The 19,752-nt window shown below is 33.7% G+C and overlaps 1 protein-coding gene across 1 annotated transcript in view; it reads left to right on the plus strand.

Moving 5' to 3' along the window:
* The window catches only part of LOC120631161, a 147,478-nt gene extending 130,614 nt beyond the window's left edge, over positions 1–16,864 (plus strand). Inside the window, exons 13-38 of the mRNA XM_039900619.1 lie at positions 100–738; positions 821–1,015; positions 1,408–1,545; positions 2,029–2,199; positions 2,282–2,365; positions 2,434–2,584; positions 2,783–3,314; positions 3,390–3,697; positions 3,770–3,979; positions 4,057–4,147; positions 4,221–4,781; positions 5,270–5,393; positions 5,474–5,688; positions 6,110–6,321; positions 6,571–6,756; positions 6,910–7,033; positions 7,192–7,320; positions 7,786–7,932; positions 10,855–10,980; positions 11,889–12,041; positions 12,294–12,370; positions 12,544–12,720; positions 12,867–13,052; positions 13,244–13,430; positions 14,798–14,933; positions 16,754–16,864. Of these exons, the coding sequence (XP_039756553.1) occupies positions 100–738; positions 821–1,015; positions 1,408–1,545; positions 2,029–2,199; positions 2,282–2,365; positions 2,434–2,584; positions 2,783–3,314; positions 3,390–3,697; positions 3,770–3,979; positions 4,057–4,147; positions 4,221–4,781; positions 5,270–5,393; positions 5,474–5,688; positions 6,110–6,321; positions 6,571–6,756; positions 6,910–7,033; positions 7,192–7,320; positions 7,786–7,932; positions 10,855–10,980; positions 11,889–12,041; positions 12,294–12,370; positions 12,544–12,720; positions 12,867–13,052; positions 13,244–13,430; positions 14,798–14,933; positions 16,754–16,805 (5,311 nt within the window). The 3' untranslated portion in view covers positions 16,806–16,864. The remainder of the gene's footprint in view (positions 1–99; positions 739–820; positions 1,016–1,407; positions 1,546–2,028; positions 2,200–2,281; positions 2,366–2,433; positions 2,585–2,782; positions 3,315–3,389; positions 3,698–3,769; positions 3,980–4,056; positions 4,148–4,220; positions 4,782–5,269; positions 5,394–5,473; positions 5,689–6,109; positions 6,322–6,570; positions 6,757–6,909; positions 7,034–7,191; positions 7,321–7,785; positions 7,933–10,854; positions 10,981–11,888; positions 12,042–12,293; positions 12,371–12,543; positions 12,721–12,866; positions 13,053–13,243; positions 13,431–14,797; positions 14,934–16,753) is intronic.
* Positions 16,865–19,752: the final 2,888 nt, after the last annotated feature.

Consider the following 19,752-nt stretch of genomic DNA (forward strand, 5'->3'; position numbering starts at 1 on the left):
TTTTGCCATTTAATTTTTCTTCTAGTAGGTAATATCCTAAAATATTCTATGTAATTTCATACTTATATGACATGGTAGTATATAATTAAATGTTTGCAGTATTATTGGTACGGAGCATGAAAAACTTCATAGAACCCAATCAGAAGAGCCCCCTAGGTCGCCACGATCACCCACATCAGTAATGCCGACATCTCCACTCATGCAACGAGGAGAATCTGACGACATAACGTCATCTTCCATAAAATCAATAGCATCTTCACAAGTAGATAAATCATCAGAACTTAGTGCATTACAACGGCAAGCCCAAGAGTACTTCCAACAAAACTTCCAATTCATTCATGAAAGCGATAGAGATGATACCATTGAGGATGACATAGAAACAATTGAGAAAAGCATGGCATTAAATCGTAGAAACCTAGAGTATTTACAGCAAGAAATAGCTAAACAGGCTAAGAATGAAAGATCGCTTAGATCAATTCTATCAAAAAGTACTAGCGATGCTTCACAAAAAACAATTAACTCTTCACATGGTCTATCAAAAACTTCTACTTTCCAATCGGAACCTTCAACTGAAACCTCTGCAACTACAACTGATGATAGTGAAAAGAATGAAAAAGAAATAATAATTGACTTTGAACCTAGACCGGATGATGAAGCTATACCATTTACAACCTTACGTAGAAAAAACAAAAGAATGCTACAAAAAACTCTATCCGAAGGGGAAATATTATTGGATGCGTAAGTATTTACATATTAACCTTATGATAGAACTATTTTTATTTTATATTAACATAATAATTCATTTACTCTCTCAACTTAGAAGAAAAAATGAAATTAGTGGTATGACGGATGGAGTAAAAGACGCTCCTATAGTTATGTCTACAAGTCAAGAAAATATGACAAAAGAAGATCGGGAACGAGAAGCTGTATACAAACAGTACATTACACAAAATTATAGCCAAACTCCTATAAAAGATGAAGGTATTTTTGGATTTGAACCTGACGGTTCCTTCAGGTATATTTAATGATATATTATTTTCAATAAATAATAATTATTTATTACTACTGCAAACAGTGAAATAGGAAAAAAGTAGTTGCACACCTTACACATTTTATAAATTCTTCACTTACTGACTGGTAAATGCTAATATGCTTGTGCAATACTATCCAATAAAAAATTTTATTTTTTATTTTAGCCCCGTATCAATAGATAACTTAAAAAAATTGTACAGTACGATGTTGAAACAAAGTGTATCTATATGCTTGTCATCATACTATGTATTTATATTGTGTGTTCTTCTAGAATTTTTTCAATATTCTCTTTTTCGAATGTATTAATACGGAGCTAAAACTTCGTAGGCATTGAATGCCCATTCATTCTCATCTATTAAAATATTCTCTTCGTAGTTCTTCCGACGGGAATGCACCATACGAAGACTTTCATGAAAAATACATTAGTTACAAGCATGAGCCATTTAGAATTCGCAGTGTAAGTTTTGAGGAGAAAACTGAACCAGTTGATAAGGAAGAAATTCCTTTAGAAAGGCAGGTATTTCAAATAGAAATTGGCTTGATTCATATAGAAATTTGCATATTTGGAATGAAAAATAAATATTGACTACTATGTATTAGATGAAAATTATTTCCTTTAACTATCGCTTATGTATGAAAGCCACATGATGTCAAGTGTCATTGTGTTATAATTAATTTTCAAGATATAAATAACTATTATATCTGATAAGTACTTATTCAGAATGCATGAGTACAAATACTCTGCGCAACATTTGGCGACTACATATTTTGTGGCTTAAACAAAAATTGTATTGTAACGTACCCATGTACTTTCTTACAAAGTTATATTTAATTATAGAAATGCAACTGTTACGAAATTAAAAGATGCTCTAAGTAATTTATTTTTTACGACACAGTGGTCATTAAGATTTTTGTGATATTGTCATATTATTCTTACAGTTAAGATAGTTATAGAGTTTTTAGTTAAAAGATTTTATTAATTAAATTTTTTTTTAGTACCGCCAAATCTAGTCCCGCATCACCTGATCCTGTTAACTGTGATGTGGTAACTAAACCAAAACCAAAACGAGCAGTCATTACCAACAATGTCACAACAATACTTGCACCTCTTGAGAACATATCATCACCATGTGCTTCAAATGAGTCACTAACTGTAGATCAAAGCAGGTAAGATGTGCTTTAAAATGATAAAATTAATTTGTTACCACAAGTTATTCCTAAATTTTATACGATTTTTTGTTCTCTTCAGAGATCATTCTGATGGACTGTGGAATGAGTCTCAAACAACTGTTTTACAAGTAGATTCTGGTACTGACAATGGAACAGTTATAAGGTATGAAATAATATAAGTAGTTAAAAACTATTACTCAATATACTAATTTTTATGTTAAAAATTTTCAGTTCTTCCGATTTAAGTTCCCTCGCTACTTCACCAGGAGCTCTAGCTTTGTTAACCCCTACTTCAAGAAGGAAACAACTTTTGTTATTACAACATCAGCAACGGTCTTCGTTAGATACTGATGCCTTAGATGAAGAATTTGATGTTTCACAGGTATGTTGATTTATTTTACTTATTTTTTACAGTTGTTAAGAACAAGGTTTGTTATATTTATTTATGAATATATTAAATCTCACATAATAACAGTATTTATATAATCTCATGCAAAATTATAGAATAATTATCCAAGAAAATACGAACAAAAAAAATAGAATAGTAGAATATTAAAATAGTCGTATTTTAAAATTACAGAGTCAGTCACCTACTTCTCCGCGAAACAAGTTAGATACTTCCAGTTCGAGTTCTATTCAACAAACGAGATCTTCACTATCTCCACCAGCAGTGGTTCCTAATATTTCTTTACCTATTACTAAACAACCAACTATATCTAAAATATTGTCACCAACAGCACCACTTAAAGCAAATCACACACCAGCTATCGCTATAACACATCCGAGCTTAGATTTATCCGATGTACCATTTAAAAGGACTCCTAGTTTTATAAATAAAAAACGAGAAAGAGCATTAAGCCCATCCAGGAGGCAGGAATTGCAAAGAAAAGCACAGCAAAAGGAACCTAATGGGACTATTCCGAATCAAATAGTAGAATCTCCTTCTGAACCATCTTTAACTAAAGCAATTAGTAGTGAGACAAGCCTAAACAGGACGGATTCAGGTAAATTAAATACTACTGATGTATCAGAAAGCACTACTACGACGGAGGATTATGTTACTGCAAATTCTGACAGTTCTAAAAAAAGTAATAGCAAAAATCAAAATAACAGTGAGTTTTATCGATTAAATTTTTTTTTTTTAATTTTTTTTCACTAAAACTATTATGCATTATTTTTATTTATAGATTCAGAAAATAATAACAAAGCTCAAGAAGGATCATCTTTTGAAAGTGCATCAAGCCTTTACTCGTCTACAAAAACTGACAATGTAGCTGAAGACTTGATTTTACCAAGTTTTTCCCCGCCATTAGAAATTTCTGATGATTTCATTGTACCTAATTTAACATCCCCTCCTCTGCCACTGCCAGATAGAATAAGAAAACCATGTGTCGAAAGATTTGAGGTTAAAGTAGATATCACACCAATACCAGAAAATCATAGAAGACATAAGACTGAAATAATGAAACGAAAAGATGAAGTTCCAGTAAAAATAGTAAGTTTTATAAATTAATATATTATTCTTATTATGAACACATTGTAAAATGCTTTATCTTTATTTGTACAGAATACAAGGACACGTGATGGTATAAGTGGTAAAAGCAGCTCAAGTGGAAGCTATAGTATAGGAGGATCAAATCCTAATATGGCAGAAAGTACTACCGATAGAGTTTATATTGAAAAGATTAAAGAAATACCTGAAAAGTTAGAGAAACCCGAAACAAGTGCACAAAAGAAAATAACCGAACAAAAAGAACAATTAGTACCAAAGATGGTGGTAAGTCAGCACATACTTAGAGTTTAACTACGTTCATCAGACTCATCAGATTTTTAAAACTATGTTTGTATTTACAGGGTTCTTTGTCAGATGATGAAAGAAGTGTTCACTATTCGTCTTCTGGTTACTACGAAAGTCCTTTAGACGACGAAGATGATGGAGGTTTAAGTAAGGAATTAAAACATTTAAAAATCTAAGAATTAAGATTTAATTGTTTTTAAAGGTACTATTTCATTTTCAGCATATAAGCATTCACAGAAATATAGGTCGACAAGTAGACCTAAATCTTGGGTTTCAGAAGACAAAAGACGGAAAAAGAAGGCTTTTACCTTAGAATTTTCGAAATCTTATGATGATTCCATTTCAACATCACAAGATGATTGGGGCAAAAGCCATAAAGAACCTGAGTCACTTAACCATCGTTCAGAACGTAGTGTTTTTAAAAATTCTAATTCAAAATCACCATTAGAAGATAAACCTCCTGAACTGCGAAAAAAGAAAACACATTTTGTTGAAAAAACTAAAAGTGTGCAGTCTTCACCAAGAGAAACGATAGATATAGAAAAAGCAATTAAAGAAAAGTCGTTAAAAGAAAAGGAAAATGATAATAAAAGGCCTGTTGAGCGGGAAAGGTATGTAAAAAGAACGAAATTAAAAGCCAAAAGTCCTACGCAAAATAAAGCAATAGATGGTAACTACAGACCATCACACTATGATAGACGAGAAGCTTTGGGATCCAATGTTAAATTACATTTAAACATTCCAACGTCAGATGATTCTAGTGAACAATACAGAAAAGAAGGTAAGATTCCGAACATTATATATCCTCCTCCTGGCGAGCGTACCTGATGTGCTCTCAAGTGACTGGCATAACCACTCTTTGTTTTAAATGTGCGATCACATTGACAGCACGTCAGTACTCCACTAATTATATTGTAAAATATGGCTGGCGATGGTCTGGCCTTTATGTCATTACGCCTAGCATCTTGCTCTGCATGCCTTTTAACTTCAAACTGCGATACTTTTTTATTTACGGAGTGTCTCCATCGCGGCCGATCTTCTGCTTCAAATTCCCACAGTGATGGATCCATATCAAATCTCTTCATGTGCCGCTTTAGCAGATCTTTATATAGCAAGTGTTGCCCGCTCTGTTTACGTTTCCCAACCTGCAATTCGGAGTAAAATATGCGCTTAGCCACTCTTTCTTCACCCATTCTGGTCGAACATTATCCTTTAATTAAAGGGTTATATCAAAGTTATAAATAAAACATTGAGTAAATTAACTTTTAGGCATCGGTAATGGTAATATATCTCCCAGGAAACATAGACGATTAAGAGATAGTCCACGGAGAAAAACAGGAAATAATTCTAATTCTGCCAAGTCACCGACATCTAACAATCATTCAGGATACAGGTAACTAAGAGCTTTGTTGACACAAAATTATAATATAAATTTTAATTTAAATAAACATACTCTATTAGTTTTATTTGTAGACCTCGTCGAAAAAGTGGATCAAATGAAAGCATATCACTACCTGGAAGCCTTCCTAGGAGAAAACAGTCAATACCAATGATTCCCTGTTTGAGTTCTCTCGAAGCAGAAGACATAGAAACTGCAAGAACCCTTACTATTGCGGGCGCGCGTTTAACTCCATTGCGCTATGTAAAAAATCCAATACCGTCACCCAGACACCAAAAACAAGATAAAGGTTAGCTACCAGCTGGGTTTATTCGCTTTGCACTTCGTAAATTAATTATCTTCTAAAACAATACCATTAATATTCGAAGGTGGTGAAAATAGCATTAAGTTATTGATTTTTGATGCTCCTTATTCAGCTCATATCCATATAATCCTTTTTTAACTACTAGAATATAAAACATAAAAGAATGGTTGTATATCAACACAAGTGGTTATGGTTGTATGTCAAGAAACAACAGGTAATCAGAGTTTTAAAGAGATCGATAAGGCCTTGTTAAACTAAAGTGTGGGCCAATGATATTAATTTATTTTCAAAATTAAAGTATAAACATTTTATTTTTCTTAATTATTTATGCTTATCGATGTTGATAACATATTATTGATTGAACATCATATCTGCTTTAATCAAAGCTCAGTTTTTGTAACAGCAGACGGAAAGTTTGCAAAGGCAGCCTCAGCAGAATCACTACGTTCAGTTTCACCAGGATCAGATTCCGTATTCTATTCAGAACACACGGAGCACGATTTGGCTGTTGGAGATTGCGAAGCTAAGGCGCATTGCTTACATTGCGGCAAGGAAGTACACATCGTTACGGCAACACATGACCACGACAGCAGAGCTTCCCGGACATCCCATACTGATGTAAATACCGTAACTAGTAGTTTACTTTGCCTTGCTTTCTTCATAAGTTTTACAATACATGCATTTTTTACATTAAATTTGCATGCATTTTTAAAATAAATAGAATTAAAAAATCTTTAAATTTGAGGTAGATAATTATAGTTAAGTAGTTAAATCACTTTACATCATGTAAATCTTACATTTAAAATATTTTTTAAATCATTTGAAAAAAAAAACTAAGATCTCTAGGAGTCATTGAATATTTTGTAGGAATCCTATGCAGATGCAACAGCAGAAATAGTTCCTGCACCGGCAGGATTCGCAGATTCGCCATCTTGTGGAATGGCTAAGAAACAAACAAGCGGCACACGATTATACAAAAAACTTGACAAACGATATCGCTCTGAAGATAAGACAAGACATCATTATCGCCAACGACAGGATGTTCGAGCAAAGGTATTTTTGACTATATTAGCAAATTCACAATAGCTCTTAATTTTTTTTATCTTAATAACACGCTATTGTGGATTCGGTAACTTTTCTTAGCGACGTTACGGAGATATATCACTGTTTTTTTTCTACATTACTTAATGTTTATTATGTAAACAGTCAGAAGAAAGAGGAAAAGAAGAGTATTCTGGCATAGAAAAACCTCAAGACACACGAATAGCGCGATCTGCTGGAAACAGTCTTGATAAACTCGCTGATCCAAATGCAAGCGTAGATCCAGATGGTAAGCAATTAGATATTAATACATTAAATATTATATAAAGTATTGTACAAAAACTCAGCATAATTATACAAAAAAAAAATACCATAACTTTACATATTGTACAATAAAAAGCGATTCAAAATTCATAAATTCTTAATTCGTTGCCACTTATCATTCAGAACATGAAGAATGCTCCGCCAGTTCGGAAGGAGCAGACGAAGAAAAAGGTGTGTACGCGGCTCCATGGTGGTGTGGAAATTGGATACTTTTATCTGAAAATGATGATAGCTGGACGAGAATACCACCGGGTAATTATGCATTTGTATTATACTGTATTGCCAATTGCTAGTCTAACTGAGTTTTTGACTCATAACCACTCTGATCTCAAATAGGAACTTATACCTGAATTCAAATAGGACTATCAGAAAAGCTTATTAATTGTAAATATGTATTCTATGGTTTTACATAATTCTAAAGTGATAGTATGGAAGATTATACCCGTAACATTAAACTTAAGTCATTTGGATTCGAAATGCACCCTAGAAAAAAACTTCAATATAAACTCACTTAAGAAGTAGTAGCAGTAGTAGTTATTAATAGGTAGATCACAGTGTCACTTAAAACTTCGTAAAAACAACTTTCTTATCGCATTGATGCAAATGTGAGTAATTCAATTTTTTATTTTGAGGAAACGCTTTCTAAACCAAACAATAATATAAACATCTCAAGTTTATTTTAATGTTTTTTTTCTTTCAAATCAATACCTTTGTTAGATGTGATAGACTCGACTGACTCCGAGAAGGAAGATCCTACAGAATCTGAAACGGAGTTCAACAAACGCTATGCAGCGTTGACACACCGGCTTGTGCATCGACGAGCTTGCGTAGAGCTCAATAAGCGACAAGCGGCTAGCACTTTTGGTAAGTTTTGGTACCGTTTGGAATTATCGACAGGTGCAAAGTAAAAAAAGTTAACTGAGACGGCAGAAGCTAATAAAGAACATCGTGTTCTGAAAAAAGGACAAAAAAAATATTGCCTTATTTTTTTGTATTTTTCCCACGTAAAAACGACCAGTACGCCTGTTTTTAAAATTAAGCGCTGTCCTGAAAAGCAGATGTTTTGTATATAACTAATATTCTAATGCAATGTTAAATGAACAGATATATCGAAGGTTGCAAAGTGAGTTGACTTTGCAACCTTCGATATATCTATTCATTTAACATTGCATTAGAATATTAGTCTCAACAAAGCGCTGAAAAGTATGCATCAATTTTAATGCGCTTTTTTCATTACTGACGTATTATTTTTGGGTATGCCCTTTTATATATTTTACGGCTTCAACTATAAATAAGGTTGTATACTTTTTTGTAGGTTTTTTACTTCATTATGTTACATTTCTTGCCTAAAATCAAGGACATATCAAGGACAATCATAGGTATTGTAACAGAGCTATTATATACTATATTTTTAAAGATTGAAGTCTACTTCAAAAGTATCTTTATACCCTGCTAGCCGTAGTAGAAAAGATTTTTTACCCCAGGGAAGGACAAAATTTTATCTCCTTCCGCAGTTTTATTAACTCGACCTCATCGACCCGAGCATTGGTGCACAACTCAGTGGCGTTCATATACGCGGCAGATGATACAAAATGGAGATAATCTCAATGCTTTCGCTGAAGTATTCAGCGTATACTATCATCTAGCATACCCTACATGCACGCCACTGTGCACAAGTGGAAATAATATCAAAATAATATACCTGTATAATAAACTGGGGTAAACTACTACAGGAGGTGCCGCGGAACATCGCCGTAGGTTTAAGAACATTTGACTTTGTTTGAAACCATGGCCGAATGGCGCAGTGGGCAGTGACCCTGCTTTCTGAATCCAACGCTGTGAGTTCGATTCCCACAGGTGGAAAATGTTGATGAACATGAATATATTTCAGTCTCTTGGTTTTTATCCTTTTAATATAATTATTTATGTATATTATTCATAAAAATATTCATCAGCCATCTTAGTACCCATAACACAAGTTACGCTTACTTTGGGGCTAGATGGTGATGTGGGTATTGTCGAAGTATATTTATTTATTATTTTTTATAAAACTTATTATGTATTTCTATATAAATATAATTTTTTCATTTGATTCAATCGAAAAGACAATAAACGAAAAAAATAATAGCATATTTTACTGATAAGTGATAATTTAGCTTTCTATCGGGAAAGAATAGTTAAACTCAGTCCAGTAAGTTGTTCCAGAGCCTATTGAGTACAAACAAATCTTTATCATATCAAATTCAAATTCATTTATTTCAAGTAGGCCTGATATAAGCACTTTTGAAACGTCAAGTCTCTCTGTATGTAGTGACTCTACCACCGGTTCGGAAGGCAGATTCTACAGAGGAGAGCCGGCAATAAACTCAGCAGTTGCTCTTTTCCAACATAAACAATTTACATTTTAACATTCATTTTTCTATCTTGTGACAGATGAAAGCGGAGCCGGATGCTTCCAAGCAACCTTGTTATTAAGTAATTCATAAATTGTATAGTCACCTTGCTGTAATAAATGTGTTTTAGCATATTCTTTAAACTTATGCATTGTTAGGTCCAAAATTACCTTAGGAATCATATTATAAAAGCGTATACTCAATCCCACAAATAACTTCTGTACCTTTCGCAAACGATATGCAGATGTCACTAATTTATGAACATTTCTTGTAAGTCGACTGTTTATATCCACTTTTTGGTTATATAGACTAATATATTGTCTTACAAATACTAAATAGTAATAAATATCTTGTGACGCTACCGTAAGTAGTATTTCTTTAAATTTTTTCGGAGGGATTCGCGTGATTTAAGTTTTCTGCAATATGAATATAGTTTCAATATCAGCAGCATTGCCCCATAATATGATCCCGTAAGACATCATCAAACTAAACAAGTCTTGCTGTTTCTACTTCAGTAATCTGTCTCATTTTCCTGACGGCGTAGGCAGCCGAGCTTAGTTAAAGATAAAGATAATAAGTATATTATATAAGTACAAGTATATAGATAGATTAGAACAATTTCATAAATTCATCCAAAAGGTTTGTATTGTTAGCACGGTGTCAGTTAGTTAACAGCTGATCTACTTTCGAACTATGACGCGTAATCTATTTCTGATACTCTCATTATTTAAATAGCTTCACCTTTTATTTTCGGAAACGCTTCTGAATCACACCATCGTAAGGTATTTGCTGAAAATATACTATAGTTTCGGTTATGCAATTATCCCTTTAAAATTCAATGTTTAAGCTACACACAAACGTGATAAAAATACGCGTTCTTAGTCGACATTGATAAATCTATTTATGTTGCTGGTAAAAAGATATTTTTCTATTGAGTCATATCGATAAAATTGGTTTGTTTTAATAAAATTGTTTGAAAAAAACCAGCACCTATACTGACCGCTCTCAAGCGGACTAAATTTAATTTTCTCTTTGGAAAAGCACGTCATTACTCAGTTGTAACAGGCACGCGACTGTGGCTAGTAGGCTAGACGGTATCGTCACGTCTATCGGTGGAAATACTTTATATTCTATCGATTTGACGTTGAGATTTGGCTGTAGCGGTTTCTTGTTTATTCTTGACGTAATAATTGATAACTAAATTAGTACGCGTATGTTAATTCTTTTATATTTCTCCCGAATTGGATCAAAAGTGCTGGCGGATCGAAGTTCAAGTGCGTTCGAATTAAAAAAAAAATGCGGTACAGTTGTAAGTTTATTAAATTGTTCATTTGTTTATTTTTAACATTGGTTACATTATTATTTTTATTTTGTATGTTTTCGTTTTTTCTAGTAAGTCGTGGATTAAATATTCCCAATGGGAACATAAGGCAAAAATTAGAAGAAATATTTAAATTGATGCTGGTGTTATGGTGTCGACAAAGTCAAGCTAATAGGCTTATAGCTACGGATCCGTGTGGTAATATGATTAGGTTATTTATAATAACTTATGTAAAATATTATTAATTGTTGTAATGTATCATCGAACAGAGCGGGTACAAAAATTTAAGTTTCAGAGATAGCAGTGTTTATAGTGGTATATCTTAATACTTACTTTCAAACACTGTCTTTATGTATCAAATGTGATTGTAAAAGTTAACTGATTTTAAATCTAGTTCTCTAAGTTCAATTTGTATGAATGGAATAGATAATGACGTCCATGGCGTTTGGCTCTTTGCCAAACTATTTAGCGAAAGTCATATGGTTAAAAGAACTTAATGCATCCTTGAGATAATCGAATATTTTCTTTGTATGTATGTCATGGCCGTTCGAATTCTTTACACCTATTGCCTGTTTTACGTCATAAATTCCTGCTTTTATACTTACCATTTAGATTATATTTATTTTCATAGATGTACAATAATGACGGTAGTTTTCGTTTAAATTTGTTTCTTAGAAATCTGAAGGTCCAATTCAAACGATTGTTTTATTGACACTCATATTCGCACCAATTTGATCACTGGGAAATACTAATTTATTTTAATTTAACCATGCACTTTGGGAATCAGAAATTCATTCTACTACTAAACATCTGTTAGTTGGACGATTCTAGAAAGGAGGAAAGTATCTTTATTTATACATTATGCCACACATTACAATTTATAACACGTACTCATTAGTAATTTTTGCTACCAGACAATTATATTACATAGATAACAGAATCGCCATGATTAAGCTTGTAAAATGTAGCACAACCTAGTAGAAGGCTCCGGCTCGGCATTGTGCTTCATACTCTGCCATGCGTTAACACATGTTGCGCTGATTTTCAGCTAAAACCCCAGTCCAGGTGATGTCACGCTTTGTAACCATGCTTTGTTTTCTCATCAGAAAGTGACAAAACAGTGATCGTGAGACGTGGCAATGAAGAGTTTGGGTTCAGAATACACGGGAGCAAACCAGTCGTGGTGTCAGCGATCGAACCTGATACGCCAGCTGAATCTTCGGGCCTTGAAGTCGGAGATATCATAATAGCTGTCAATGGTAATGTATCTTCTAAATAAATACAAATTTGCTAAGAGGACTGATAAGGATAGTTTAAAAATATTATAAAAGCCTGCGAAGGCTTTTTAGAGAAAGATTAGTCAGATTTTTTGCTAAGGTATTTTTAAGGAAAAGTAAGATATTATCACCGATGTCTTTGAAAAAAAATAAGGAAGAAAGTCATAAACTGAACAATTGATTTCAATTTTCCTTAAATTAAATGTACTTATAACAATTTTTCTTTTCTTTCAGGAATTAACGTAGTAGATAAAACACATTCGGAGGTTGTTAAGATAGCACATTCTGGATCTGAGTTACTAGAATTAGATGTAAGTATTCATATATGAAATTATATAACATTTATTGATCTTTTCTCAACACAGTCCAATTTTGAAAACCAGATGACAGCAAATAAATTTACTAATAAAAAATCATAAAAACCATATATTAATTGCAAAACGTATAAATAAGTAAGCAAAGCTCTTTATTCCTACTTCTTAAGGTTGCAAGAACATGTGAGGCTGTAGCTTCACTAGCACATGAAGGTGGACCGGTGGCTTTGTACTCGGGATATTTATGGCGGGCAGCACCAATAAAACCTCACCATCCTCTACGTTGGACGAGAAGATGGTTCGTCCTGAAGAGAGACAACTGCCTCTACTATTACAAAACTGATTCGGTGAGGAAAAATTTAAAGCATGCTCTAACCAAAAATTAAACATATTTTGTATTCGGTTATGGGCATCAAGATTTAACAAATTTTGAGATACAATACATGAGTTTGTTACTATATTCATCTGCTTGACCCTTGTTTCCGAATTTCAGAGTGTACATCCAGTTGGTGCACTCATGCTAGTTAACTATCAACTCACCGAGGAAGATTGTGGTAGGCAGCACGGTTTTCGACTGCAGCGCGGTGGTGGTACAAGACTGCAACTTGCCGCCGATAACGCCGAAGCTGCCGCTAGATGGCGTGCTGTGTTAGCGCACGCGATTGATGCAAGCAATCAGGTAATATGGAATTTATATTTTTTTATTTAACGCTTTTTGAACGTGGAAAACCAGAGCATCACTTCGTAACAAAAACCGCAAACAACGCGGGCAACGACTATTTGTAATATCACTTTTAAATTGATTTCTAGATTTACTTTATTTTACGAGGCGTGGGAACGAATAAGCTTATGGTTTTTCTTTTTTTACAGAGAGATGGCTGGCTGGAAGTGACCATAAGGAATATGAAATTACCACCATCGTCGATACCTCGACCCGATTGTTTTGGGTACCTAATGAAATTGGGATCAAAATGGAAATCTTGGGCCAAACGATATTGCGTGCTTAAAGACGCTTGCTTGTATTTTTACAATGACGGCAATAGCAAAAATGCTTTTGGTGAGTATAATGCAATGTATTCACTAGTATACAATATAATATGAAGGGCATAAGGCTAAAATAATGAGGGTCTAATTGTTTATTTACCGTCAAATTGTTTGTAGTATTCCGAGAGCTTTGAAGAAATGGCTATTACAAAATTCATTTTATTCAGTCAAGAAATTTTTAGTGTACAAAAATATTTGACTAGATATATTATACCTAATTACCTATACTGATAATATACTTAATATTATGCTTCTTAATTAACCTCAAAATTTGGAGGTCGATGTGAACGAGAAAATATACGTGAAAAACAAAATGATAACATCTATATACCTAGTGTTAAGTACCTACCATATTATTTCCAAATAAAGAATTCGAATTTGAGAGGCTTCCATTTAGCCGGAAAACCAAATACTTGCGAGTTCCGAGCTTAGAATTTTATTGGTAGGCTATTTATCATTTTACTTTATCTCAAAAATGAAGATTGGACATATTTTATACATTATTCGACCCATGTTCACTTCATATGTTTCGATTCAAATCTTTGATTACGTTAAATATGATTGTCGTCGAAGTATGAGTGCCGCTTAACCCAGAGTTTCCCAACCAGGGCGCCGTAGAAAGAGCCATCCCAATTATTGATAGTCTTTATGCAGAGTTGACACGGCTTGTCCCACACTTTGAAAAATTGTGTGGTGATCACCAAGCTTAGCTCAGCCATCCCATTGTTGGCGTAGCTTTATTTTTATTAATTCCTTGTTTAAATTTATTATCTATTATGGTTTTCTTAGTTTCATAATGAGAATGTTTTCTTTTGCACTTATCTGCCTAACTAACCAGCATCTATTTATTCAAACTACTCGTAGGTTAGTGCGCGGGCTCCCTAACATATTGTATACCTAATTTGTAAGTGCGCGGCTGACTTATTAAGGCTGGGAATCCCTCTTATATTGTATTATCTTACTAGTTTTTTTATTTTATTTTTTTATTTCAAGTTACTACAAGTTAGCCCTTGACTGCAAATGTAATACTATATGCCCTGTAATACAATAATACAGTCTAAGATGGTAGTGGGCTAACCTGTTAGGGAGTATGGTAGTCATACCCCGAATTGAATTCTACGCGACATCGCACTGGAACACTAAATCACTTAGCGAAACGTCTTCGTCGGTAGGGTTTTAACTAGCCACGGCCAAAGCCTCCCACCAGACCGGAGAAAATTCAAAAATTATAAATTCCCAAATTGCCCCTGCTGGGAATCGAACTCGGGACCTCCTACTTAAATTAACGGCGTTCACCATTGCGCCAGAGAGATCGTCATTTACTTGTTAGTAGTTATATTACTAGTGTTTAAGTTAACGTATCCCATTATTATATTCCAGGAATGGCATGTCTCCACGGATATAGAATCCAAGCTTGCTCTTCGAGTGGAAAGAAATACGCCTTCGAGGTTATGCCTACTGAAACAAAACAAAGACATTTCTACTTTCACACTGAATCCGAGATGGATAGAAAACGGTTTGTACTTTTTTATAGTACCTTATAATAAACTACTGTTTCCTTGATCGATTTCGGCACGGCGCGGTGGTCGATCTCCAGAGATATTTTCCAACAATGCGTGATATATTGTATTGCAGAGGTATATGAGCAAACGCAGGTACACTCTCTTACTTCCCTTACTCTCATAGTCCGATGGGACGGCAGCACCAACGGGACCGAGAAGAGATCAGACGCATGACCAACAGCTTAACGTGCTCTCCAAGGCACGGGGGTTAATCATCGCGAATTTCGAAACTCCGGGCTGTTACAACGAATTTCTTGATAGGAAAACCCAATACTCCAAACACGCTGGCGAATGAATGAATACACTTTAATTGTACACCACTCTAAGAAAATTCACAAAATACAAACATAATAGAGCGTTAAGGTAAAAGGTACAATTAATTTTAATAATATAATTATGGATTTCCGCAAAGTAACGCCTGCTTCTATCCAGGCAACCAAAGGCGTAGATTAAATACTATAAAAGGTGGTACAGTATATATTAATGATGTTATTATAATACATACACTTAGTAAATCATAGTAAATATTCATCACCAACAGCCTTTTACAAAGCCCTGCTGGACTTCTCTCCCAAAGGGAGGATTTATCCATAATCGCCACCCTGAAGGGACGAGTTAGTGATCGCAGTATATGGTAGTAGTAGCACAGAGGACGCTGCTGCCCGCTCTCATTAAATTCCCTTAGTTGCCTCGTACGACACCCCCGGGAAGAAGAGCGGTGGTAACAACTGTATTCTGATCTGCCCTCACAACACGGCAACTTTTTTTGGTTGTACATATTAAACAACAAAAGATAGTTGCTGAATTTGCGGTCTGATTTTTTATGACCACGATATGAATTTATAGACTCAGCTCGAGTATGAGGTCTGTTTTCGCGAGGACTCTTTTTCGTTGGAAGTCGCAACGGACGCTGAAATCTGACACAAATGCAGGCTAAACTTGCTCGATTCTCTTCGCAGCATCCAGATCCTTTCCATCTGGATAGAGAAGCCTCTCAGCAAGTTCCTCCTCTCTTTTTTTCAGTACGTCCAGCAAAGCGATCAGCAACAATTCACACTAAAACATTTTTATGCCTACCACCTTGGTAGTGATCGCAGTATATGGTAGTAGTAGCACAGAGGACGCTGCTGCCCGCTCTCATTAAATTCCCTTAGTTGCCTCGTACGAAACCCCCGGGAAGAAGAGCGGTGGTAACAACTGTATTCTGATCTGGCCTCACAACACGGCAACTTTTTTTGGTTGTACATATTAAACAACAAAAGATAGTTGCTGAATTTGCGGTCTGATTTTTTATGACCACGATATGAATTTATAGACTCAGCTCGAGTATGAGGTCTGTTTTCGCGAGAACTCTTTTTCGTTGGAAGTCGCAACGGACGCTGAAATCTGACACAAATGCAGGCTAAACTTGCTCGATTCTCTTCGCAGTATCCAGATCCTTTCCATCTGGATAGAGAAGCCTCTCAGCAAGTTCCTCCTCTCTTATTTTCAGTACGTCCAGCAAAGCGATCAGCAACAATTCACACAAAAACATTTTTATGCCTACCACCTTGATAGTGCTGTTATCAAAATCCATATTTTATTGTATTTTATATATTTGGACCGTTCTATTTTACTTGAGGTTTTTGCGTGGACATTTCCAATCCAATGTTGACATACATTGACCACACCCGTGTATCAAACCCAGGACCATGAACTGTAGTCGAATATGATAACCGCTAGACCATAGAAGTAAAACCACCCAATGATTAATTCGATTCATTTTTCTTTGCAGGTGGATGGCAGCTTTGGAATATTCAATAGATCGATGGATGAAGGCCGGTTGACCAGAACCATTTAAATCAGATTCATTCGAATTTGTATAAAATGCTATGCCAACAATATAATATTTCTTTTTATTTATATTATTTTATTTTAATTTAACCTTTCTTTTTCTGTTTTAGTAGGTGTCTATCAATTTTGAATATGTTCTAATGTATTAGATAGGGTTTTGTAAAGACAGGGCCAAACAATCTGAATTGGGTATCACGCCAACTTCTTAAACATTCTGCTGTTACAAAAACATGCCTATAAATGAAATCTCTTACATCCTATTCGGTACGTTTCAGTGCTCTGTAGCTTTAGTAAAATATGCTCGTTCGCAATCGAAGATTCGATTCTTGAGCATGGAAATACGAGAAAATCGAGTTAAATGGATTTTAGGCAAATTAGAGCAATTGTATTGCTCAAATTTGCCTAAAATACTTCAGCCCGGGGTTTTGAAGACGTTTGTAAAACAAACATCAAACTTAAAGGATTTGCGACTATAACACAGTATCATTAGGTCTATAATACTTTGACGATTAACGAGTTTAATACTCGAAAATGAGTCCTCGATTGCGAACGAGCAAATCTTGCAAGAACGCTACTAATTGTTTATTACATTGAATTCGTGACCATCTTTTAAAATATTGTTTTTGCACTTTTTCCGTGTAATACGTAGTAGCAGTAGTATATAGTAGAAGCAGTTCATGTAGTAAATAACTTCACCGACTGCATCAGAAATTTGTCCTGAATACACAGCAGGGTCTTTTATTTCAATAATGTTTTTTAATGGACGTCCAGATTGTCGATACCAACCGCTACAGAATTTATCGTTCCCTCGCAAAATAAAATTATATATTACAGAAATATGAATCAGAATATTTACAGATAATATGTAATGTTTTTCAATGTCAAAGTAGATGATTTATTTAGATTCGTAATAAATTATGATAAAGAATAGATAGTTCAGTTGTTTTTAATTACAAATCGTAAACACAAAAGGCGCAACTTTTAACTAATGTTTCTAAATTCTATGACAATTCAATTCGATTGGATTAATATAACTTTCATTAGGGTAGATACCTTATCCTATGCAAGAGAAAACAACTTAAAACAACTAAATTACATCGAAACTAAAGGAAGATATTAAAAATTGTAGCTTTAAATCAGATTATTCTAAAATAGATATTTAATAAAATAAATATTATTGATAAATATTACTCGTCATTTTTTAACCCAAAAATATTTGACTGAGACTCAAGTTATGATATTATATATATTATACACATGACTGAGCTAAATGAGACTAAGAAAGGATAATGAGATTGAAAATTTCAGGATGTTAAAATATTGTAAGTAAATTTCGAAATAAATGTATTACACTACGATTTAAAAAAAATACACTGAAAACGGAAAAATGTTATAAAAGTAAATTATTATCAGTAGAAGTAAGACGCAACGTAAAAATTTAAACTTGGTAGTAGTACGTGAACAATGCATCGCAAAATGCAATGCAATGTAATGTATAAGGAGAATATTCCTAGATATATAATATGTAATAGATGTGGTAGTTAGATTATTACATATTAAAGAAGATAATAGTTAAAATCTCAGTGTACCCATTAAAACTAGCAGCAAAAGTTCGAAGCTTTAAATACAAGATGTACAAGATGATGATTCTTTGGACTGGATCTTAGAACTTTAACTTAAATTTAAAGCTCCCAACGATTAGTCATACTTCTAATTATCAACTTCGCCCATTGTACGAAAATGAACCATCCAAGCTAGGAGTCTAGTAAATCGCCTTGGTGCCCGAGGACTTTCAGGAGTGCGTTTCGGTATTCTAGCTAGACTTCAAGGCTATTTGTATTAGCGTATAAGCATCAAGTTCTAGATTTCCGTGAGTTTGATTCCAACTAGGCGGAGTAGCTTGCTAGCTAGGAGTTGATTTATGTGTGTCTGTCTGAAGTCAGGTAAATTTGTCGTTTGTTGAGAATGCTCCTCTAGTTTTAAGCCTATCCATTAATACAAAATTATTAAAGGATCTTATTATACAATCGAAGATCCATGTTTGGAAACTTATTGGATGTTGTCTTACATAATATTATGAAACTAGAAAAAAAAACTAGCACGGTTGATTATGGGAGATCCTATATTAAATCTAAACTGTCCATATTGATGATACGACATAATTACTAATGAAACTTATTATTATTATCAGTGTCTAATTAATGTTGCAAAAGTAGCTTGACGTAATCTGAAGAGAAAATAATTAAATTATGATGTCTATATGCGAAAAAACCATATTAAGATTAGATACTGTTACATTATGTGTAATAGATATTTTACAAATTATAGAAGATTTTTTATTGTATTTTGATAGTATTAGAGTTTTTAAATGAATATTTTGATTTTGGATAATGACTGGTGCATTTAACATAATATTAATTCAAGTCACAAATAAAATCATTTATTTAGTCAGACATAATAATTAAAGAGTTAAAAATGTGTTATTCATCCAATGGTTTATACTTAAGTTTTTTCTTTCTTAGGTATTCGTATTGTTGTAAATAAAAGTGATTTGCTTTATCTTATAAGTGTTAGTGTAGAAAATAAATAAAGTGAAATAAATGTGTTTATCTGGAGGTTTAAAATTCTCCATTAGAATGCGGTCCATAATAGTGACTTAAATTGTGCATTAAAATTAATAAATAATAGGAGAGTATAATCCGTAATTGTTTGTGTGTAAATAGATAATTCTCTTAAAGCTCAAATATATTTAAATGTAAAAAAAAATTAAAAGACTTGAATAATAAACTGATTATGTTAAAAAAGCTTTTAGCGTAGGCTTGTACATTAGTGAGTGTTATATTTAAATGAAGATATCAAAAATCTAAATATAGTATATAGCGAAAATATTTAAGTGCACGTTGAAAATTAGATATATACGTACGTAATCATTTTTATGTG

Source organism: Pararge aegeria, chromosome 17 (genome assembly GCF_905163445.1).
Source record: "Pararge aegeria chromosome 17, ilParAegt1.1, whole genome shotgun sequence".
Taxonomy (NCBI): domain Eukaryota; kingdom Metazoa; phylum Arthropoda; class Insecta; order Lepidoptera; family Nymphalidae; genus Pararge; species Pararge aegeria.